At 43.4% G+C, this 19337-nt stretch overlaps 1 protein-coding gene across 1 annotated transcript in view; it reads right to left on the reverse strand.

Annotated features, from left to right (window-relative positions):
• LOC140492748 (uncharacterized) overlaps positions 1–19337 on the reverse strand; it is a 53811-nt gene that overhangs the window by 18275 nt on the left and 16199 nt on the right. The window contains exons 3-4 of the mRNA XM_072591716.1: positions 7110–7223; positions 4169–4208 (exon numbers count right to left, since the gene is read on the reverse strand). Coding sequence (XP_072447817.1) covers positions 4169–4208; positions 7110–7223 — 154 coding nt within the window. The remainder of the gene's footprint in view (positions 1–4168; positions 4209–7109; positions 7224–19337) is intronic.

The following is a 19337-nucleotide window of genomic DNA, read 5'->3' on the forward strand; positions in this document are numbered from 1 at the left end:
AATCCAAGATGGAGGACGGGAAAAACTTCAACTTGTAAGAGCTGCTCCTTTTTTGAGGTATTTTAGGTGCTGGAGGTGATTTCCTCAAATCCCAGGAGCAGCAATTACTGGTTTATATGCTGTTGCATTGTTTTGGAACTTTGGAAAAAAAGTCAAAAGTTAAATTAATAGCTATGGCTTATATTTTAAGTTTAATCAAGAGACTTATCTCCAAAAACATATAATCAAGAAAGAACCCACTGTACTCACTAATACAGCCTTTCTCTTGGACAGACCTAAAACAACAATTAACTTATCTGATTCTGTGCTGTGAACTTCGCCCAAAGTTCTTCCAAGATTAGTTGTGAAATTCACTGTTTGTTAATTTTCCCAAATGCACTCCGATGTCCAGCGACACATGAATTCAAAAGCAGCAAAGGCAGTAACTGTGCAGGTTCTCTGTGCAGGAAAATGTAAGGGTGTGATGGATTCTCAGGGGAACGTAGCACGAACAGCCAAGTCTCTGATATTGAGACTGGCTCTAATGCAACGAGGGCTGTCGGCTTCCAAGAGATCAATTGTGTTTGGGGATTCTGTGGTCCGAGGTACAAACAGACGTTTCTGTGGCCAGCAGAGAAAAAGCCGAATGGTTTGTTGTTTCCCTGGTGCCAGGACCGAGGATGTCTCTGAGAGGGTGCAGAATGTTCTCACGGGGGAGAGGGGCCAGCAAGAGGTCATTGTCCACATTGGAACCAACGATAAATGGAAGGGAAATGGTTGAGATTCTGAAGGGAGATTACAGAGAATTATGCAGAAACTTAAAAAGGAGATCCTCAACGGTGTAATATCTGGATTACTCCCTGTGCTACGAGCTAGGGAGGGCAGGAATACGAGGATAGAGCAGATGAATGCATGGCTGAGGAGCTGGTGTATGGGAGAATGATTCACATTTTTGGATCATTGGAATCTCTTTTGGGGTAGAAGTGACCTGTACAAGATAGATGGATTTCACCTAAATTGTAAGGGGACTGATATACTGGCAGGGAAATTTGCGAGAACTGCTTGGGAGGATTTAAACTAGTAAGGTTGGGGGGGTGGGTGGCGGGGGGGGGGGGGGGGGGGGGGTGAGGTGATGGTGTGTGGCAGTGAGTGGGTGTGGAACCCAGGGAGATAGTGAGGAAAGAGATCAATCTGAGACTGGTACAGTTGAGAACAGAAGTGAGTCAAACAGTCAGAGCAGGCAGGGACAAGGTCGGACTAATAAATTAAACTGCATTTATTCCATTGCAAGTGGCTTAACTGGGGAGGCAGATGAACTCAGGGCATGGTTAGGAACATGGGACTCAGATATCACAGCAGTTACAGAAACATGGCTCAGGGATGGACTGGCAGCTTAATGTTCCAGGATACAAATACTACAGGAAGGATAGAAAGGGAGGCAAAAGAGGAGGGAGAGTGGCACTTTTGATAAGGGATAGCATTACAGCTGTGCTGAGGGAGGATATTCCCGGAAATACAAACAGGGATGTGATTTGGATGGAACTGAGAAATAAGAAAGGGATGATCACCTTATTGGGACTGTATTATAGACCCCCCAATAGTAAGAGGGAAATTGAGAAATAAACATGTAAGGACATCTCAGCTATCTGTAAGAATAAAAAGGTAGTTATTGTAAGGATTTTAACTTTTCAAACATTGACTGGGACTGCTATAGTGTTCAGGGTTTAGATGGAGAGGAATTTCTTAAGTGTGTACAAGACAATTTTCTGATTCAGTATGTGGACGTACCTGCAAGACAAGGTGCAAAACTTGACCTACTCTTGGGAAATAAGGCAGGGCAGGTGTCTGAGGTGTCAGTGGGGGAGCACTTTGGGGCCAGTGACCATAATTCTATTCATTTTAAAATAGTGATGGAAAAGCATAGACCAGATCTAAAAGTTGAAGTTCTGAATTGGAGGAAGGCCAATTTTGATGGTATTAGGCAAGAACTTTCGAGAGCTGGTTGGAGGCAGATGTTCGCAGGTAAAGGGATGGCTGGAAAATGGGAAGCCTTCAGAAATGAGATAACAAGAATCCAGGGAACGTATATTCCTGTCAGGGTGAAAGGGTAGGCTGGTAGGTATAGGGAATGCTGGATGACTCAAGAAATTGAGGGCTTGGTTAAGAAAAAGAAGGAAGCATAGGTCAGGTATAGACAGGATAGAACAAGTGAATCCTTAGAAGAGTATAAAGGAAGTAGGAGTATACTAGGGAAGAGGGAAATCAGGAGGGCAAAAAGGGGACATGAGATAGCTTTGGCAAATAGAGTTAAGGAGAATCCAAAGGGCTTTCACAAATATATTATGGATAAAAGGGTAACTAGGGAGAGAATCGGGCCCCTCAAAGATCAGCAAGGCGGCCTTTGTGTGGAGCCACAGAAAATGGGGGAGATACTAAATGAATATTTTGCATCAGTATTTACTGTGGAAAAGGATAAGGAAGATATAGACTGTAGGGAAATAAATGGTGACATCTTACAAAATGTCCAGATTACAGAGGAGGAAGTGTTGGATGACTTGAAACGGTTAAAGGTGGATAAATCCCCAGGACCTGATCAAGTGTACCCGAGAACTCTGTGGGAAGCTAAAGAAGTGATTGCTGGGCCTCTTGCTGAGATATTTGTATCATTGATAGTCACAGGTGAGGTGCCGGAAGACTGGAGGTTGTCAAACGTGGTGCCACTGTTTAAGAAAGGCAGTAAGGACAAGCCAGGGAATTGTAGACCAGTGAGCCTGACCTCAGTGGTGGGCAAGTTGTTGGAGGGAATCCTGAGGGACAGGATGTACATGTATTTGGAAAGGCAAGGACTGATTAGGGATAGTAGACATGGCTTTATGTGTGGGAAATCATGTCTCACAAACTTGATTGAGTTTTTTGAAGAAGTAACAAAGAAGATTGATGAGGGCAGAGTAGTAGATGTGATCTATATGGACTTCAGTAAGGCAATCGACAAGGTTCCCCCCGAGAGACTGGTGAGCAAGGTTAGATCTCATGGAATACAGGGAGAACTAGCCACTTGGATACAAAATTGGCTCAAAGGTAGAAGACAGAGGGTGCTGAAGGAGGGTTGTTTTTCAGACTGGAGGTCTGTGACCAGTGGAGTGCCACGGGGATTGGTGCTGGGTCCTCTAGTTTTTGTCATTTACATAAATGATTTGGATGCGAGCATAAGAGGTACAGTTTGTAAGTTTGCAGATGAGATCAAAATTGGAGGTGTAGTGGACAGCGAAGAGGGTTACCTCAGATTACAACAGGATCTGGACCAGATGGGCCAATGGGCTGAGAAGTGGCAGATGGAATTTAATTCAGATAAATGCGAGGTGCTGCATTTTGGGAAAGCAAATCTTAGCAGGACTTATACACTTAATAGTAAGATCCGAGGGAGTGTTTCTGAACAAAAGAGACCTTGGAGTGCAAGTTCATTGCTCCTTGAAAATGGAGTCGCAGTGAGATAGGATAGTGAAGAAGGCATTTGGTATGTTTACTTTATTGGTCAGAGTATTGAGTACAGGAGTTGGGAGGTCATGTTGCAGCTGTCCAGGACATTGGTTAGGCCACTGTTGGAATATTGTGTGCAATTCTGTTCTCCTTTATATCGGAAAGATGTTGTGAAACTTGAAATGGTTCAGAAAAGATTTACAAGGATGTTGCCAGGGTTGGAGGATTTGAGCTGTAGGGAGAGGCTGTACAGGCTGGGGCTGTTTTCCCTGCAGCATCGGAGGCTGAGGGGTGATCCTATAAAGGTTTACAAAATTATGAGGGGCATGGATAGGATAAATAGACAAAGTCCTTTCCCTGGGGTCGGAGATTCCAGTACTAGAGGGTGTAGGTTTAGGGTGAGAGGGGAAAGGTATAAAAGAGACACCTTTTTCACTCAGAGGGTGGTACATGTATGGAATGAGCTTCCAGAGGATGTGGTGGAGGCTGGTACAGTTGCAACATTTAAGAGGCATTTGGATGGGTATATGAATCGGAAGGGTTTGGAGGGATATGGGCCGGGTACTGGCAGGTGGGACAAGATTGGGTTGGGATATCTGGTCGGCATGGACAGGTTGGACCAAAGGGTCTGTTTCCATGCTGTACATCTATATGACTCTATGGCCCAGCGCATTTCTACAACCACGTTTATATCAGTCACTGATGACCTTACCTTTTCAAAACCGTGGTCGGATCCATTTGCTGTGAACCCCCTAAAAAGATAAAAATGATTCATAAATATGAACAAATTTGCCACATTGTCTCCACAGTTGGATGAGTCTCAAGCAAAACCATCCCTGACCAACAATACATATATTTTGCACAGTTAGATACAGTGATCTCTCGAATCTTATCTGATTGCTAAAGCTTTACTCAGGAGTGTCCTCCTTAGCCCAGTCCAATATCAATAATGGACCAACAACAAAAACAGAAGTTGCTGGAAAAGCTCAGCAGGTCTGGCAGCATCTCTGAAGAGAAATCAGAGTTAATGTTTCAGGTCCGGTGACCCTTCCTCAGAACTGACGGTAGCTCGGAAAATATTGGCTTAAATGCAGAAGATAGGGTGAGGGGAAGTGGTAAGATGTAAATGATAGTTGACCAAGTCAGATTGGAGTGTTTTACAATAATCAGTGGGAACAAGAGATCAGATGAAGGAAGATGTAGCACAAGTCATAGAGATGTACAGCACAGAAAAAGACCATTCGGTCCAACTTGTCCATGCTGACCAGATATCCCAAACCAATCTAGTCCCACCCACAAGCACCTGGCCCATATCCCTCCAACCCCTTCCTATTCATATACCCATCCATAAGACCAAAAGACAATAGGAGTGGAAGTAGGGCCATTCGGCCCATCGAGTCCACTCCACCATTTAATCATGGCTGATGGGCATGTCAACTCCACTTACCTGCATTCTCCCCGTAGCCCTAAATTCCTTGTGACATCAAGAATTTATCAATCTCTGCCTTGAAGACATTTAGCGTCCCAGCCTCTACCGCACTCTGCGGCAATGAATTCCACAGGCCCACCACTCCCTGGCTGAAGAAATGTCTCCACATTTCTGTTCTGAATTTACCCCCTCTAATTCTGAGGCTGTGCCCACGTGTTCAGTCAAAGAGCAGAAACAATAGAGAAAGGTATTAATATTGTTCTGATCCCAGTTGATGTTATTCCTGGACAAGTCAGGTCCCAGACTGAAACAGGTTTGCTCGAGCATATTTTGAGTTGTTTTTGTTTTTGATGAAATGGTCTCTCTCTGAAAGATAAGCGCACGATGCTGCAGAGTTTGCATCATACTATAGCAGAAGCTCATTCCCAAAAGAAATGAAGATAAAACATGTGTCTACTGAAGACATAAGTTCAAAAAAGTTTAAAAATAGAGTCAAACTTTATCGTATTAATGCCAAAATACTTCTTTATAAATTAAAAATAATAAAAGCTCTGTGTCAACCCCAGCACTCATCCCCAGTACAGTACTCAAAAATACATCTTGTTTTATACCCAGAAAGACGACTTGGGCAAGACTAACCCCAGGGTCCCTGTTTCGAAAACACTGGGAGATTTAATTTTGATCATAAGCAGTCAATGAGCTAAAGTTCACTTATAAATTATGTGAAGGGAATGGTGAAGAGATACAGTTACAGATATCTGACGAGGAGTAATAGTTAACTGTAAAAAAATTAATGACAGTGTCAAACTGAAAGAAAACACAAATATTTACACAAAATAAAGGAACAGGTGAGAAGATTGGACAGGATATAAAAATCATCAATCAAAGGCAACAAAATTCATAAGGAGGGAAAACTTACTGTCCAGAGAAAGTTAGGCAGTAATGTAAGAGTGGATAGTTAGAGTTTCTCAAGACATTTTGCAGGTATGTTGGTGAAACAGCTGACTTGTGATGTTGAGCATGGATTCAATTATCACATTAGCTGATCTTACCACAAAGGTCCCACTTTTTCAACTTCAACTCTTCCTTGAGATAAGATGATTATCAGGTTAAACACACCACCAGTCATTTGTTTTTTTCTCTCTTTCTCTCTGATTAGAGAACACCACTGTGGTCCTCTGGGAATATGGCAACGTTACACTGAGATGGTTTAAAAACAACAGGAGTTTGTAGAATTAGTCATGGAAATGGCAATTGCATTAAATGGGTATTTTGCATTAGTCTTCAGGATAAGGGATAAAAATAACATTCCTGATCATTATAAATCCGGAAATGAAAAGGAAGGAGCAACCCAGAAAATTCCAAACACCAGAGAAGTGGTCCTGAGTAAATCATTGATGTTGTGGACTGACAGTTCCCTGAGTCCCTGATGGACTTCATCCCAGGGTCTTTAAAGAGGAGCTGCTGGGAAAATTGAACAATTGCTTTATACTTCCCACAATTCCCAAGGTTCTGGGCTGGTCCCACTGCCTTCAACAATAGCAAATGTAACTCCTGTGTTCAAAAAGAGACTATGTTTTTAATTTGATCAACCAGTGCACAGGTAGGTCACGAGGTCAGCCCCAAAACAGATCAGTGCCTGAGCATTGCCCCCACTGCACAGGCCCGAACAGGAGCCATTGTTACCATTCCACCCCGAGATGTCTGTTACTCAGACTATCTGAGGCACCAGGTTGTCTTTTTGCAGCAAATCAATTTTAACAATAAAAACACAAAAAGGAATTGTTTCAAATTGCAGCTTCCTTTATGTTCCATCGAGATTCTGTACTGAGTGGGAATGAATGGAAAAGGTGTGGTCTGTTGGGATTCTGTCAAATGGAAGTGAATGAGAAGACATTTTGGTGCATTGAGAATTGACAGTAATGGGGAGAAGAATGGGGATTAATCCATCAGAGTTTAATAGAATGGAGTGGAATGGCCTTGCTTGTGAAACAGCCTCAATCTTCAATCACCCATGAGTCAGACATCAGACAGTGGGTGATACTATTGAACAGGCCACCTTCACCCACCCTCCAACACCCACCAAAGACAAAGCCAGCGTTTTCAGAGAATGTACTGAAGAGGAGAGAGTCGGTGAGGGAAAATTAATCCAGGGTCATTGTTTATTGCTGTTTCAAAAACAGAACCATATTGTTTTATTAACCTCATTCTCGACAGAACCCACCTCCTTTCTTCCTGAAGGTGATGAAGATGATGACAATGACGATGAGGAGGAGGAGGATGAGCAGTGGAATGACCAGTGAATATACTGAGACATACTGAGCAGGCTGAGTCTTCACTGGAAAACAGCAAGAACAACATTGGTTAGGAATATCTCAATGTTGCTGCAGTGAAACCTGTAGCAGGGTGATAGAGTGTGAGATTAAATGTACACATTGGGCATTCTTTGACAGAGCAATCCAGTTCATCCCCCTCCCCCTGTCCATCCCTATAACCCTGTAACTTGCTCCTTTCCGAATACTTATCCCTTGTTTCTGAAAGATGCCCCTGTTGAATCTGTTTCCATCGCCCTGTCAGGCAATGCTTTCCAGATCAGGACAATTCTTGAAGGAGGCAGCTGCTTAATTCTGTGACACAGAATAGAAGTTTAGATGGATATTTCACATCATTCCACAGGGCAATTGTTGGATCCGGTGCTGACTTGCCCGGTCTCAGCTGGATAATGGGAAGGACAGATTTAGCTCCAGCTACCCCCGGACTGAGGGTGAGAAGAATTGGTAATAGTGACTGTCCTCGGGATTTCGGCACACCAGATGTTGTCATGAAGGAATCAATAACAAATATTGCTGGAGAAACTCTGCAGATCTGGCAGTCATCTGTGGACAGAACTCAGAACTCAGAATGAAAGTTTTGAATCCAGTGATCCTTCATCAGAACTGACAGCTGCTAAGGAAAGGTGGTATGGAAACTGTTGACAGGGGATTGTGGGACCGGGGTGGGAGTGGGGGGGAAATGAGTGAGAGGCTGGGTGGAGACTGAGCCCACCCAGAAGGTGAGAAAGACAGTCACATAGACAAAGGGACACTGAATGGCCCTCCAGGGAGAAAGACAATGTGATAATGGGGACCAGGAAGTAGGTGAAAGCAACTCATGTCATTACCAAGCCAGAGATGTGCTGTGGTGGGATTTGAACCCATGATCTGGGTGTCTGGATTGGTCACCCTGTGACAGTAGCAGAAAACCACCACCTTCCTTTATAACCCATGTGTGAATGCAGGACGAGGATTGGTTCTACATTGTTGTGCTTCCTCACACAGTCAGATGGACACTGGGGGAACATACTAGCATTGATGGAACTATTCCTGATGAAGGTGTGAACACTTTCATTGTCACCAAGAGGGACACATTAGGCTGTTGCACCTTCCTGCTCGAGGAGATGATCTCAGTGTCAGTATAACTTTGGTGCATTTGGAGATTGAACTGAATGTTCTGAGTGTGTCAATGTCTTTCAATACTGACATCAGAATGAACCTCAAAGAATCAGCACATCAAATTACACTAAACATTGAAAAAAATCACATTTCAAACACAAAAGCAAAATATTGCAGATGCTGGGAATTTGAAATAAAAATCAAATAGTCAGCAGGCCAGCTAATACCTGTGGAGAGAAACAGTTTCATATTTTAGTTCAATGACCTTTCACTAGAAAATCAAATTGTAAAAAGTTCACACAATCTGTTCCACCCACACTCTCGACCCTTTACAGACTAAAGCCTTCATCATGGTCATTAAGTTATGAGGGTGTGACTGGCTCAGTCAGCCTTTATTGCCCATGTCTCATAGTTAAGAATCAGCCACATTACTATGGGGTATGGAGTCACATGTAGGCCAGGCCAGGTTAGAATGGCAGTTTCCTTCCCTAAAGGACACCAATGATCCAGATGGGGATTTACAACAATCAACATTGGTCACACAGCCATCTTTAGATTCTTACTTTGACAATTTATTTGATTTCACATTGTACCATCTGCCAAGGTGGGATTTGAACCCTGGTCCCCAGAACATTACCTGGGTCTCTGGATTAACAGTCCAGCAATAATACCATCAGCTGTTGCCTTTTTTGCAGAATGATTTCTAACATGTACCAGTAGCCGGATTTCCTTCAGGATCAGATACTGAGACTCAGGTTCTGACCTGTATTCCACTAGACACAGGTAAGTGTGATTGTCCCTCCCTCTCAGCTGGTTTATCCCAGTCAAGGCGTTTCCCTCCTCTGAGCTCGTACCGATTTCCACCGTGTACAGTTGTCCAAGTTCCCTGTGATTGGGCTCTAAATGTAATGACGTGCTGATAGGGCTTCTTCCTCATCCAGGTAACAGTGGTCAGTGTGTGGGAGTCCCAGATCCTGAAGATACAGGGTAAAGAGACTAAATCTCCCTCTGTCCCAGTCACCACTGAGACATTTCCCTGAGCAGCTGAGGAAAGGACAAACATCAGAATGGATGAGGTCAGTGCCCAGAAGTTCCAGATTCAATTTTTTACATTTCTTTCAACTTCACAATGAAATGAGTAATTAAATACCTCACGCATATTTCTCATGTGTCTGGACCAGACAATTATAGTTTCCTGAAGGATGCACCGTGTTGAAAATCACTTACGCTCCACCCCCTCATTTTGAGTTTCTCATTCGTGGGATAGTTCCAGCTTAGTAAATGGACTGAACCCACATCACTTCATTCATTCTGGGCCCAACATCCCTCCCACCTTCACTAAAACCTTTTGTTTTTCATTCCACAGCCCTATACTTCAGTCTGTGCTCCTTCACTCTGTGGAAGGGGGGGATGGGGGGGTGTGGTGGGGCAGTGGTTAGGAGTTAGACCCACCCTGTACCACCTTTATACATTAAAAATCCCATGAAAGAGGTAATCTCCCCCATCTCCATCCTAATTTGAAATAAGTTTCAGATTCACCCACATCCTCTCAGCATCTACTCCCTCAAGACCCCTCAAGATCTTGCAAGTTTCAATAAAGTCACTTCTCAATCTTCAGCAACGAGCAGCCCCCATCTGACTCTGAACCAATCAGGATGGGCAGGTAACAACACTCTGACATTCTCAGCCAATGGGAGGTAGGGAGGTGACTCTTCACATATTCTCGGCCAATGAGACCTGAAGTTCCACCATGTGCTCACTCAGTGAGGGATTGGAAGATCCTTGCCCTATCTTGTCCTCAGTCAATGCCAATCATTGGATTGACTACAAGAGGGAGGTCATTTTACCCATTGGGTCCTGGTTAGCTCCACATGGAACAATCCAGGTGAGACCCACCCATCTGTTCGAGTCCCCCCAAGTTCTGCCGGTTCACTTCCTTCAAGGACCTATCAGGTTTAATTCTGAGATCAATGACTGTTTCCACATGCCCCTTCGTTGCTGTTGGTGACTGTCAGTCATCAGCACTCACTGTGTAAACCTTTCCCTCTCACATTCTCTCTGTACCTCTGCCCCAAAATTTAAGGCCTGCATCCTTGTCCCAACAGCGAATGGATAGACCTTTTACTTGTTTACTTTCTCTTCACTTGTCACTGTCTCAATCAAATCTCCCCTCAATCTCCTTAGCTCCGAGGAGAATGACCCTTGCTTCTCAAAACTTACAATGAAAACCAGTCTCTGATCCCCTCCCTGAAACACCCCAAGCCCATCCCTATAATAATTCGGGTCACTCTGCAATCTCTCAAGGACATTCACATTCCTCTTAATGGGTGGTGACAGATCTGGACACAATACCCTCATTGAGGCATAGTTGGAGATTTAACAATGTCCACAGTTGTTCGGCCCCTGAACTGCAAAGTCAGGAATGATGGGGCATAATTTTCATGTGAAAGCGAGTGTGATGAGAGGGGCTTTGCAGAAACGGTGATGGGAGTTTGGAATGCACTCCCTTGGGAGGGTAATAGAGGCGGAAAACCTGGCAACATTTAAAAAGTATCTGGATGAGCAGTTGAACCATCATAACATTCCTACCAGGGGAAAGTCATAGTGGCCAGGCCTCTGGCACTGAGCCTGGATCTGTGGCTCAGAAGGGAAGGGGGAGAAGAGAAAAGTGCTAGTGGCAGGAGACTCAATCATTAGAGGAACAAATTTTGATTTGAAGACAGGAGCTATGTTTAGTAAGTTTGCAGATAACAGCAAAATCGATGACGTCGTGAACAGCGAAGAAGGTTATCTTAGAGGACAACAGGACTTTGATCAGATGAGATGATGGGCTGAGGAATGGCAGATGGAGTTTAATTTAGATAAATGTGAGATGTTCCATTTTAGTAGGACAAATCAGTGCAGGGCTTACACATTTAATGGTCGGGTCCTGGGGAGTGTTGCCGAACAAAGAGGTCTTGGAGTGAAAATTCATTGTTCTTTGAAAGTCGAGTCACAGGTAGACAGGGTACTGAAGAGGGTGTTTGGTACGCTTGCTTTTCTTGGTCAGTGCATTGAGTATAACAGTTGGGGGGGTCATGTTGTTACTCAACAGGTCACTGGTAAGGCCACTTTTGGAATATTGCATTCACCTCTGGTTTCCCTGCTATCGGAAAGGTTTTGTGAAATCAGAAAGGGTCCAGGAAATATATGGGAGGATGTTGCCAGGGTTGGAGTATTTGAGTATTAAGGAGAAGCTGAATAGGTTTGGGCTATTTTCCCTGGTGCATCAGAGGCTGAGGACTGAGCTTTTAGAAGGGGCATGGAGAGGGTGATTCATCAAGGTCTTTTCCCCAGGGTATGGGAGTCCAAAACAAGAAGGCATAGGTTTAATGGGAGAGGGGAAGATTTGAAAAGGGAACTTTTACATGAAGAGGATTAATTAGAATACCTGGTTGCTGGGGACGAGTTGGGCTGGAGGGTCTGTTTCCATGCTGTACATATCTATACGGCTAATAACTATCACGAGAGAAAACCCGCGAAGGAAACTGATGGAGTTAAAGACCAATTAGTCCCCTGGACCTGACTGGATGCATCTAGGGAATTAAAGGAAGTTATTGAAGAGACAATAAGCACACAGGTGTTAACCTTCCAAGAATCTTTGGAAAGTTCCCAGAGAATTGGAAATCTCCCAAAGTAACACTCTTGTTTTTCAAGGAAAAGAGACAGAAAACAAAGTTACCCAAAGTGTCCATCACTTGGAGTTCTGAAGCAATGTGGTCTCACTGGGGATGGCGGATGTTTCCTTTCAAGATGACAGGAAAAAAGAAGGGACTGCATCAGGCAGCAGGCTGGATATAGTTTACTGGCACATTGCTACAAGGTTTACATCAACTACAGTAACAAGCATCTGGTTAGACTTCTGCAGGTCACTGTGTGGATAGCTGAGTACAATACATGATGGAATGCCCTGCAAATTGGGAGAAGGAGAGGGAGAATTGGGGGCGTAATTTGAGATAAAGACATCAGCAAAAATGAAAGTGAAAAAATGTGGGTGCAGAAAATTGGAAACAAAAAGAAGGTGCTGGAGAAACTCAGCAGGTCTGGCATCCTGTGTGGAGTCAGAAACAGAGTTAACATTTCAGGCCAATAACTTTCCATCAGTGAGTAAAGCACAGATATGTTGCTCCAAGTGTTGTGTTTGAAGCAAATTAAGCATTTCCACGGCATAGTCCTGGCAATCTCATCAGGGAAATAGACAAGGCCTTTATCCTGGTGTGGGAAAGTGTAGAACTAGAGGGTATAAGTTTAGGGTGAGAGGGGAAACATTTAAAAGGGACATAAGGGGGAACTTTTTCACACTGAAGGTGGTGCATGTATGGAATGAGATGCCAGAGGAAGTGGTGGAGTCAGGTACAATTCCAAAATTTAAAAGGCATCTGGATAGGTATATGAATAGGAAGGGTTTAGAGAGACATGGCCCAAGCACTGGCAAAAGGGACGAGATTAATTTAGGAAATCTGGTCAGCATGGATGGGTTGGACAGAAGGGTCTGTTTTCATGCTGTACATCTCTATGATTCTGTAGACCAATTAGTTAATGTCTTTTATTGGGAAAATGTGAGATCAAAATTAAGATATCTTAGCAGAACATTTAGAAATGTATAATACGATCAAGCAGAATCAACATGATTTCATAAAGAGGAAATTATCTTGAATTCTTTGAGGTGGTTACAAGGTGGATAGATGAAGGGGAATTGGTGGATGTTTCATATGTGATTAAAAGATATTTCAGAAGGTGCAACACATTAATCTCCTTAATGCGATTAGATTCTATGGTGCTGGTGGTAGTATACGAACATGGATAGAGAATTGACTAACTGAGAGAAAACAGAGAGTTGGGATAAGACAGGAGTGATATCCAGCCTGCAAACTGTAATTAGTGGTGTATCACAGAATCTGGGATGGGGCCACATTTATTACAATATATATTAATGGTTTGGATGAGGTCAGTGAATGTACTCTAGCCAAGTTTGCTGATGACAAAAACGTAGGTGAGAAGGCAAGTGATGAGGATGAAATAAAGAAGCTGCAGAGAGATGTCGACAGGTTAAAAAAGTGGGAAAACTTTGCAGTTGGAATATAATGTGGAAAATGTAAGGTTATACATTTGGCACAAAGAATAGAGAGGCTGAATATAGTGAAACAGAGAAAGCCTGCAGAAAGTTACAGAACAGAAGAATATGGAAGTTTCACAAAAACATTCAGCAGAGAGTAGGGAAGGCCAATGGAATGCTGACCTTTATTTCAAATGGAATAGAATTTTAAAGTGGGGAGGTTTTACCAGACACTAGTTAGCTCACAGCTAGAATATTGTGGATAGTTTTGGTCCCTTATCAAAGGAAAGTGAAACTGGCATTGGAGGCAGTCCAGAGAAGATTCAATTAGTTGATACCTGTAAATCCCATTTTATCCAAAAGATAAATGATATATATTTCTACCATGAGAGAAAAAAAGAATGTAGACAGGGTAACAGGCTAAACAGAACACTGAAAATAAAAGTCCTGACCACAAGATGGAAGGATCGCTCTCTCTCACAGTCCTTGTGTTGTTTCACAGCAATGACCTGTAATATTTCCCCCACTCAGCCATTAACATCAAGTCAGGACATCAATCCTGGTTCAATGAACAATGCAGGAGGGGATGCCAGGAACAGCACCATCAAACCTGAAAATGAGATGTCAGCTATAAAACAGGGTTACTTCCGTGTCAAACAGCACGAGCAGCAATTGATGCTCTGGGGTAAGTGATTCCACTGTCAGTGCATCAGATATAAGCTCAGCAGACCTGTCACATGCAGTTACGAATGGTTGAGGACAATTAAGCAACTAACAGGAATATGAGTCTCCACAAATATCCCCATCCTCAATGAGGGGGAGCCCTGCTCACCAGTGCAAATGACAGGGCTGAAGGATTCACAAATAACTTGACCCAGAAGATGTCCCCAGCATCACAGATGATTCCTTACCCAGCCGCGAAATATAATTCAGTGGGTCAGCATTCACGTGTAGATAGGGCTAGGGACAGAAATCATGGGACCTAGTGCTGTTCCTCACACAGCCCCTGACCCAACCTCCAGGACCCACACTCGCTTCCACTGACCTGACACTGTGAACACCCTTCTTCAATACTGATGTACTGTCAACCCCTGTCCTGGAGACCTGACCAAGTAAAGATGGCAGAGACAAAAACAGAAATTGCGGGAAAAACTCAGCAGGTATAGGGGCATCTGTGGAGAGAAAGTAGAGTTAATGTTTTGGATCCAGTGACACTTCTTCAGAAATAAAATGATCAAAAACAGTGGACCGAGAGGAGTGTGGATCTTGCAGCTGCTCCTGAGATTCGGATTTATTTCCAGATTTACTTTCAGATTTCTTACGTTTATTAAATTTCAGTCAGAAAAGCTTTGTATTTGATTCATTTTTAGCTCTTTTCTCGTCAAAAATGCAAAAGAAGCAAAACAAACTGACACAATTTTTTATGAAATGGAGTTTTCTGAATGGAAGTTTTGGACAGGCCCACATGTGGACTGTTCAGTCTTTTTCCACTATGAAATTATGAGAGAGATGTTTTTAAACTCACTGAAGCAATTTTTTTTTAAATTGCTGAGGAATGTTTTGTTTCAAACCAAGTTGTGTTTACACACCTCTTGGACAGGCTGACACGTGGGATTTTATTTTTAATCAGAACATTGATAGCTGGGGCTGGACCACTTGTGCTTAATATTAACTCTTTGGATAAAGAAAGGTTTATCTTTGGATAAAGAAAGGTAGTTTATTTTAGAGTTAAGATGTTAGTGTAAGTTGTTTCTTTTTAGACTTAATGACATTGAGGGCATCCAAGAGACACAGAGTTAGATGGCCAGTAGATTTCGAGAGGTGATAACACAGCAGGATCAGTCAGATAGAAGGATGACTGTCAGGAAAGGTAAGAAGGTAGTTCAGAAATCTCTCGTACTGTTGAAAGGATAATCTCTCAGAGGAAATTAGAAGGGACAGTCAGATCTTGGGCTGTAAGAGTGAATCTGATGTTTGGAGGGGTTTGACAAAATTGAAAAGAATAATTGTTGTCGGTGATTCTCCTGTCAAGGGCACAGACAGGAGGTTCCGCAGCAGTGAGCATGAATCTAGGATATTATACTGTTTACTTGGTGCTAGGATTAAGGACATTGCAAAATGTTTGACACATACTGTTAAAGGGAAGAGTGAGATACTAGAAGTTTTTGTACACATTCATGGGAATGACATAGTTAGGGAAAGAATAAAGGCTTTACAAAGTAATATCAAAGGTTAGGGAGAAGATTTAAAAAACAGACCCTCAAAAGTAGTAATCTCTAATTAACTCCCAGGGCCAAGCTCAGATGAGGGAACAAAAGGATAAAGGAGACAAATCAATGGCTGAAGAGGTGGAGTAATGTTCAGGGATTCAGATTCTTGGATCACTGCGATCTCTTCTGAGACAGAAAAGACCATTCACAAAGGATGGTTTCAACTGTACTGCTTTCGGGAACAACAGGTGAATAAAGAGATGGAGGTTCCTGTCAGGGATAAAAAAGAATCATATACTAAATATAAACGACTGGGACCAAATGGATCTCTTGCATTATATAATGAGTGTCAGGACATTCATAAGAGGGAGATCAGGAAGTCAAAGAAAGGATATGGGATAGCCTCGGCAAATAAGGTTAAGGATAATCCAAAGGGATTCTATAAGTACATTAAGACCAAGACAGCAACAAGAGATAGAGTGTAAGTCTCCTTAAAAAACAAAGAGATTGCCTTGGTGTTTTAGATTCCCTACAATGTGTGTGGCACAGTGGCACAGTGGTTAGCACAGCTGCCTCACAGCGCCAGAATCTCGGGTTCAATTCTATGCCTCGGGCGACTGTGTGGAGTTTGCACATTCTCCCCATGTCTGCGTGGGTCTCCTCCAGGTGCTCCGGTTTCCTCCCACAGTCCACAAAATGTGCAGGTTTGGTGAATTAGCTAAGCTAAAATTGACCGTAGTGCTCGGTGAAGGGGTAAATGTACGTGAATGGGTCTGGGTGGGTTGCACTGCGGCGGGTCGGTGTCGACTTGTTGGGTCAAAGGGCCTGTTTCCACACTGTAACAAATCTAATCTAATCTAATGTGGAAACAGGCCCTTCAGCCCAACAAACCGTCAGCGACCCTCGAAAGAGTAACCCACCCAGACCCATTTCCACTAACTAATGCACCTAACACTATGGACAACGTAGCATGGCCAATTCACCGAACCTGCACATCTTTGGACTGTGGGAGGAAACCCTCACCACACAGGGAGAACATGCAAACTCCAGCTGCCTGAGGCTGGAATTGAACTCAGGACCCTGGTGCCAGTGCTAACCACTGAGCCATCATGCCACCCCTCAGGAGATGGGAGAGAAATCAAATGAATATTTTGTGTCAGTTTTTACTGTGGAGAAAGAAGTGGAGGCTTGAGAACTCTGAGAAATAAATCTTGACATTTTGAAAACAGCTTGTATTACAGAAGAGGAATTGTTCAAGGTCTTTGAAAATATAAATATAAATCTCTGAGACGTGATCTACTCAATCCCAGGACTTTGTCAGAAGTGAAGAGGAAATTGCTGGGCCCCCTGCAGGAACATTTGTATCATCCATAAATAACAGGCAGGTGCTGAATGACTGGAGAGTGGCTCATGTTCAAGAAGGAATGTCAGGAGAAGCCTGGGAACTTCAGACCTGGGAGTCTGACTTCGGTGGTGAGTAAGTTGTTCTGAAAGTTTGGATTTATATGCATTTGGAGAGGCAAGGAATGATTCGGGATAGTCAGCATGGTTTTGTGCAAGGGATATCGTGTCTCACAAACTTGATAGAGGTTTTTGAAGAAGTAAACAAGAAAATTGATGAGGGCAGAGGGGTAAACATTGTTTACTTAGACTTTGGTAAATCCTTTGACAAGGCTCCGCATGGTAGACTAATTAGTGAAATTGGATCCCATGGGATTCAGGGTGAGCTTGGCAAGTGGATGCACAATTGGCTGAAAGGCAGAAGACAGAGAGTGACGGTGGAGGGAGGGTTTTGTTCTGGAGGCCTGTGACCAGCAGTGTTCCACGGGGATCAGTGCTGGGCCCACTTTTGTCAGTCATTTATATGAACAATTTCGATGAGACTACAAAAAGCATGTTTTGCAAGTTTGTGGTTGATACCAAAATTGATAGAATATTGAACAGTGAAGAAGGTTATCTTAGAATACAAAAAGATCTTAATCAAATGGGTCAATGGGGTGAAGAGTGACAGATGGAATTTAAGATAAGTGTGAGGTGTTGCACTTTGGGAAAACAAACAAAGGGAAGACTTACACAATTAAAAGTAGGGCCTTGGGTAGTGCTGTAGAACAGAGACCGAGGGATTCAGGTACAGAATTCTTCCAAATTTGCATCATCTATATATACGGTGGTTCAGCACACTTGCCTTCATTGCTCAGACCTTTGATAATCGGAGTTGGGATGTTATGTTCAGGTTGGACAGGATGCTGGTGAGGCCTCTATTGTGTCCAGTTCTGGTCACCCTGTTATTGCAAGGATATCATTTAGCTGGAGAAGAGATTTACCAGGATGTTGCAAATAAAGCAGGCCTTGAGTTATCGGAAGAGTCCGGAGCGACTAGGACATTTCTCACTGGAGCGTACAAGGTTGAGAGGTGACCTTATCAAGATCGATAAAAGCATGAGGAATATAGATAAGGTGAATGGCAGGTGTCTTTTTGCTCAGGTGGGAGATTTCAAGACTGAGGCATATCTTTAAGGTGAGAGGAGAAAGATTTTAAAAAGACATAAGGAAGGAGGCTGAGGGGTGAATTATAGAGGTTTACAAAATTACTAGAGGCATGGATCGGATAAATCGGCAAAATCTTTTCCCTGGGGTCAGAGAGTCCAGAACTAGAGGGCATAGGTTTAGGATGAGAGGGGAAAGATATAAAACAGACCTAAGGGGCAACTTTTTCCCGCAGAGGGTGGTATGTGTATGGAATGATCTGCCGGAGGGAGTGGTGGAGGCTGGTACAATTGCAACATTTAAGAGGCATTTGGATGGGTATATGAATAGGAAGGGTTTGGAGGGATATGGGCCGGGTGCTGACAGGTGGAACGAGATTGGGTTGGGATATCTGGTCGGCATGGACGGGTTGGACCGAAGGGTCTGTTTCCATGCTGCACATCTCTATGACTCTATGCCTCGAAGGGGCAGTTTTATTTTACACAGAGAGTGGTTTATGTGGAATGAACTTCCACAGGAAATGGTGGATGTGGGGACAGTTACAACGTTTAAAAAGCATTTAGATAATTTCATGAAAAAGAAATGTTTGGAGGGATATGTACAAAGCGCAGGCAGATGGGACTACTTTAGTTTGGGATTATGGTCAGCATGGACTCGTTGAACTGAAGGGTCTGCTCCTGTGCTGTATGATTCTATAACTGATTATAGCTGGGAAAAGGTTGGTGTAGATGCTGAAGATGGGGAGGGGGGTGAGGGGGCAGGAGTAAACACTCAGTGGAAACAGACCCCAGACAGAGAGAAAAGCAATTGGACAGACAAACAAAAGGGGAAAGGTCAGCCTGGGAGAATGAACAGCTGCTGATGGGGACCAATCGTCACTGACAATGGATTGTTTTGGTAGTAGCCCATGTGATGACAAGGCCTGGTGTGTGGGGGTTGGGGGAAGGAGGTAGGAAAAGGTGCTGAGGCCGTAAAATTATTCACCTCAATATTGAGTCCAGAAGGTCACTGGGTCCCAAAACGTGGTGTGTGGAAATGGCAGGCAACTGGATGCTGATAATCATTTTTGTGGGCAGAACATTTCTGTTCTGCAAAGTAATCACCCAGTCTGTGTTTTGTTTTCCCAATACAGAGTTAGAAGTGGACTGTGCAGAGTTGGTGGATTATGAGCAGCCCTGAGTCTGTGTGAGGTGGTGCTGATGGAGAGAGAGGGCTCAAGATTGTGCATA

This window comes from Chiloscyllium punctatum, chromosome 2, assembly GCF_047496795.1.
Source record: "Chiloscyllium punctatum isolate Juve2018m chromosome 2, sChiPun1.3, whole genome shotgun sequence".
NCBI lineage: Eukaryota > Metazoa > Chordata > Chondrichthyes > Orectolobiformes > Hemiscylliidae > Chiloscyllium > Chiloscyllium punctatum.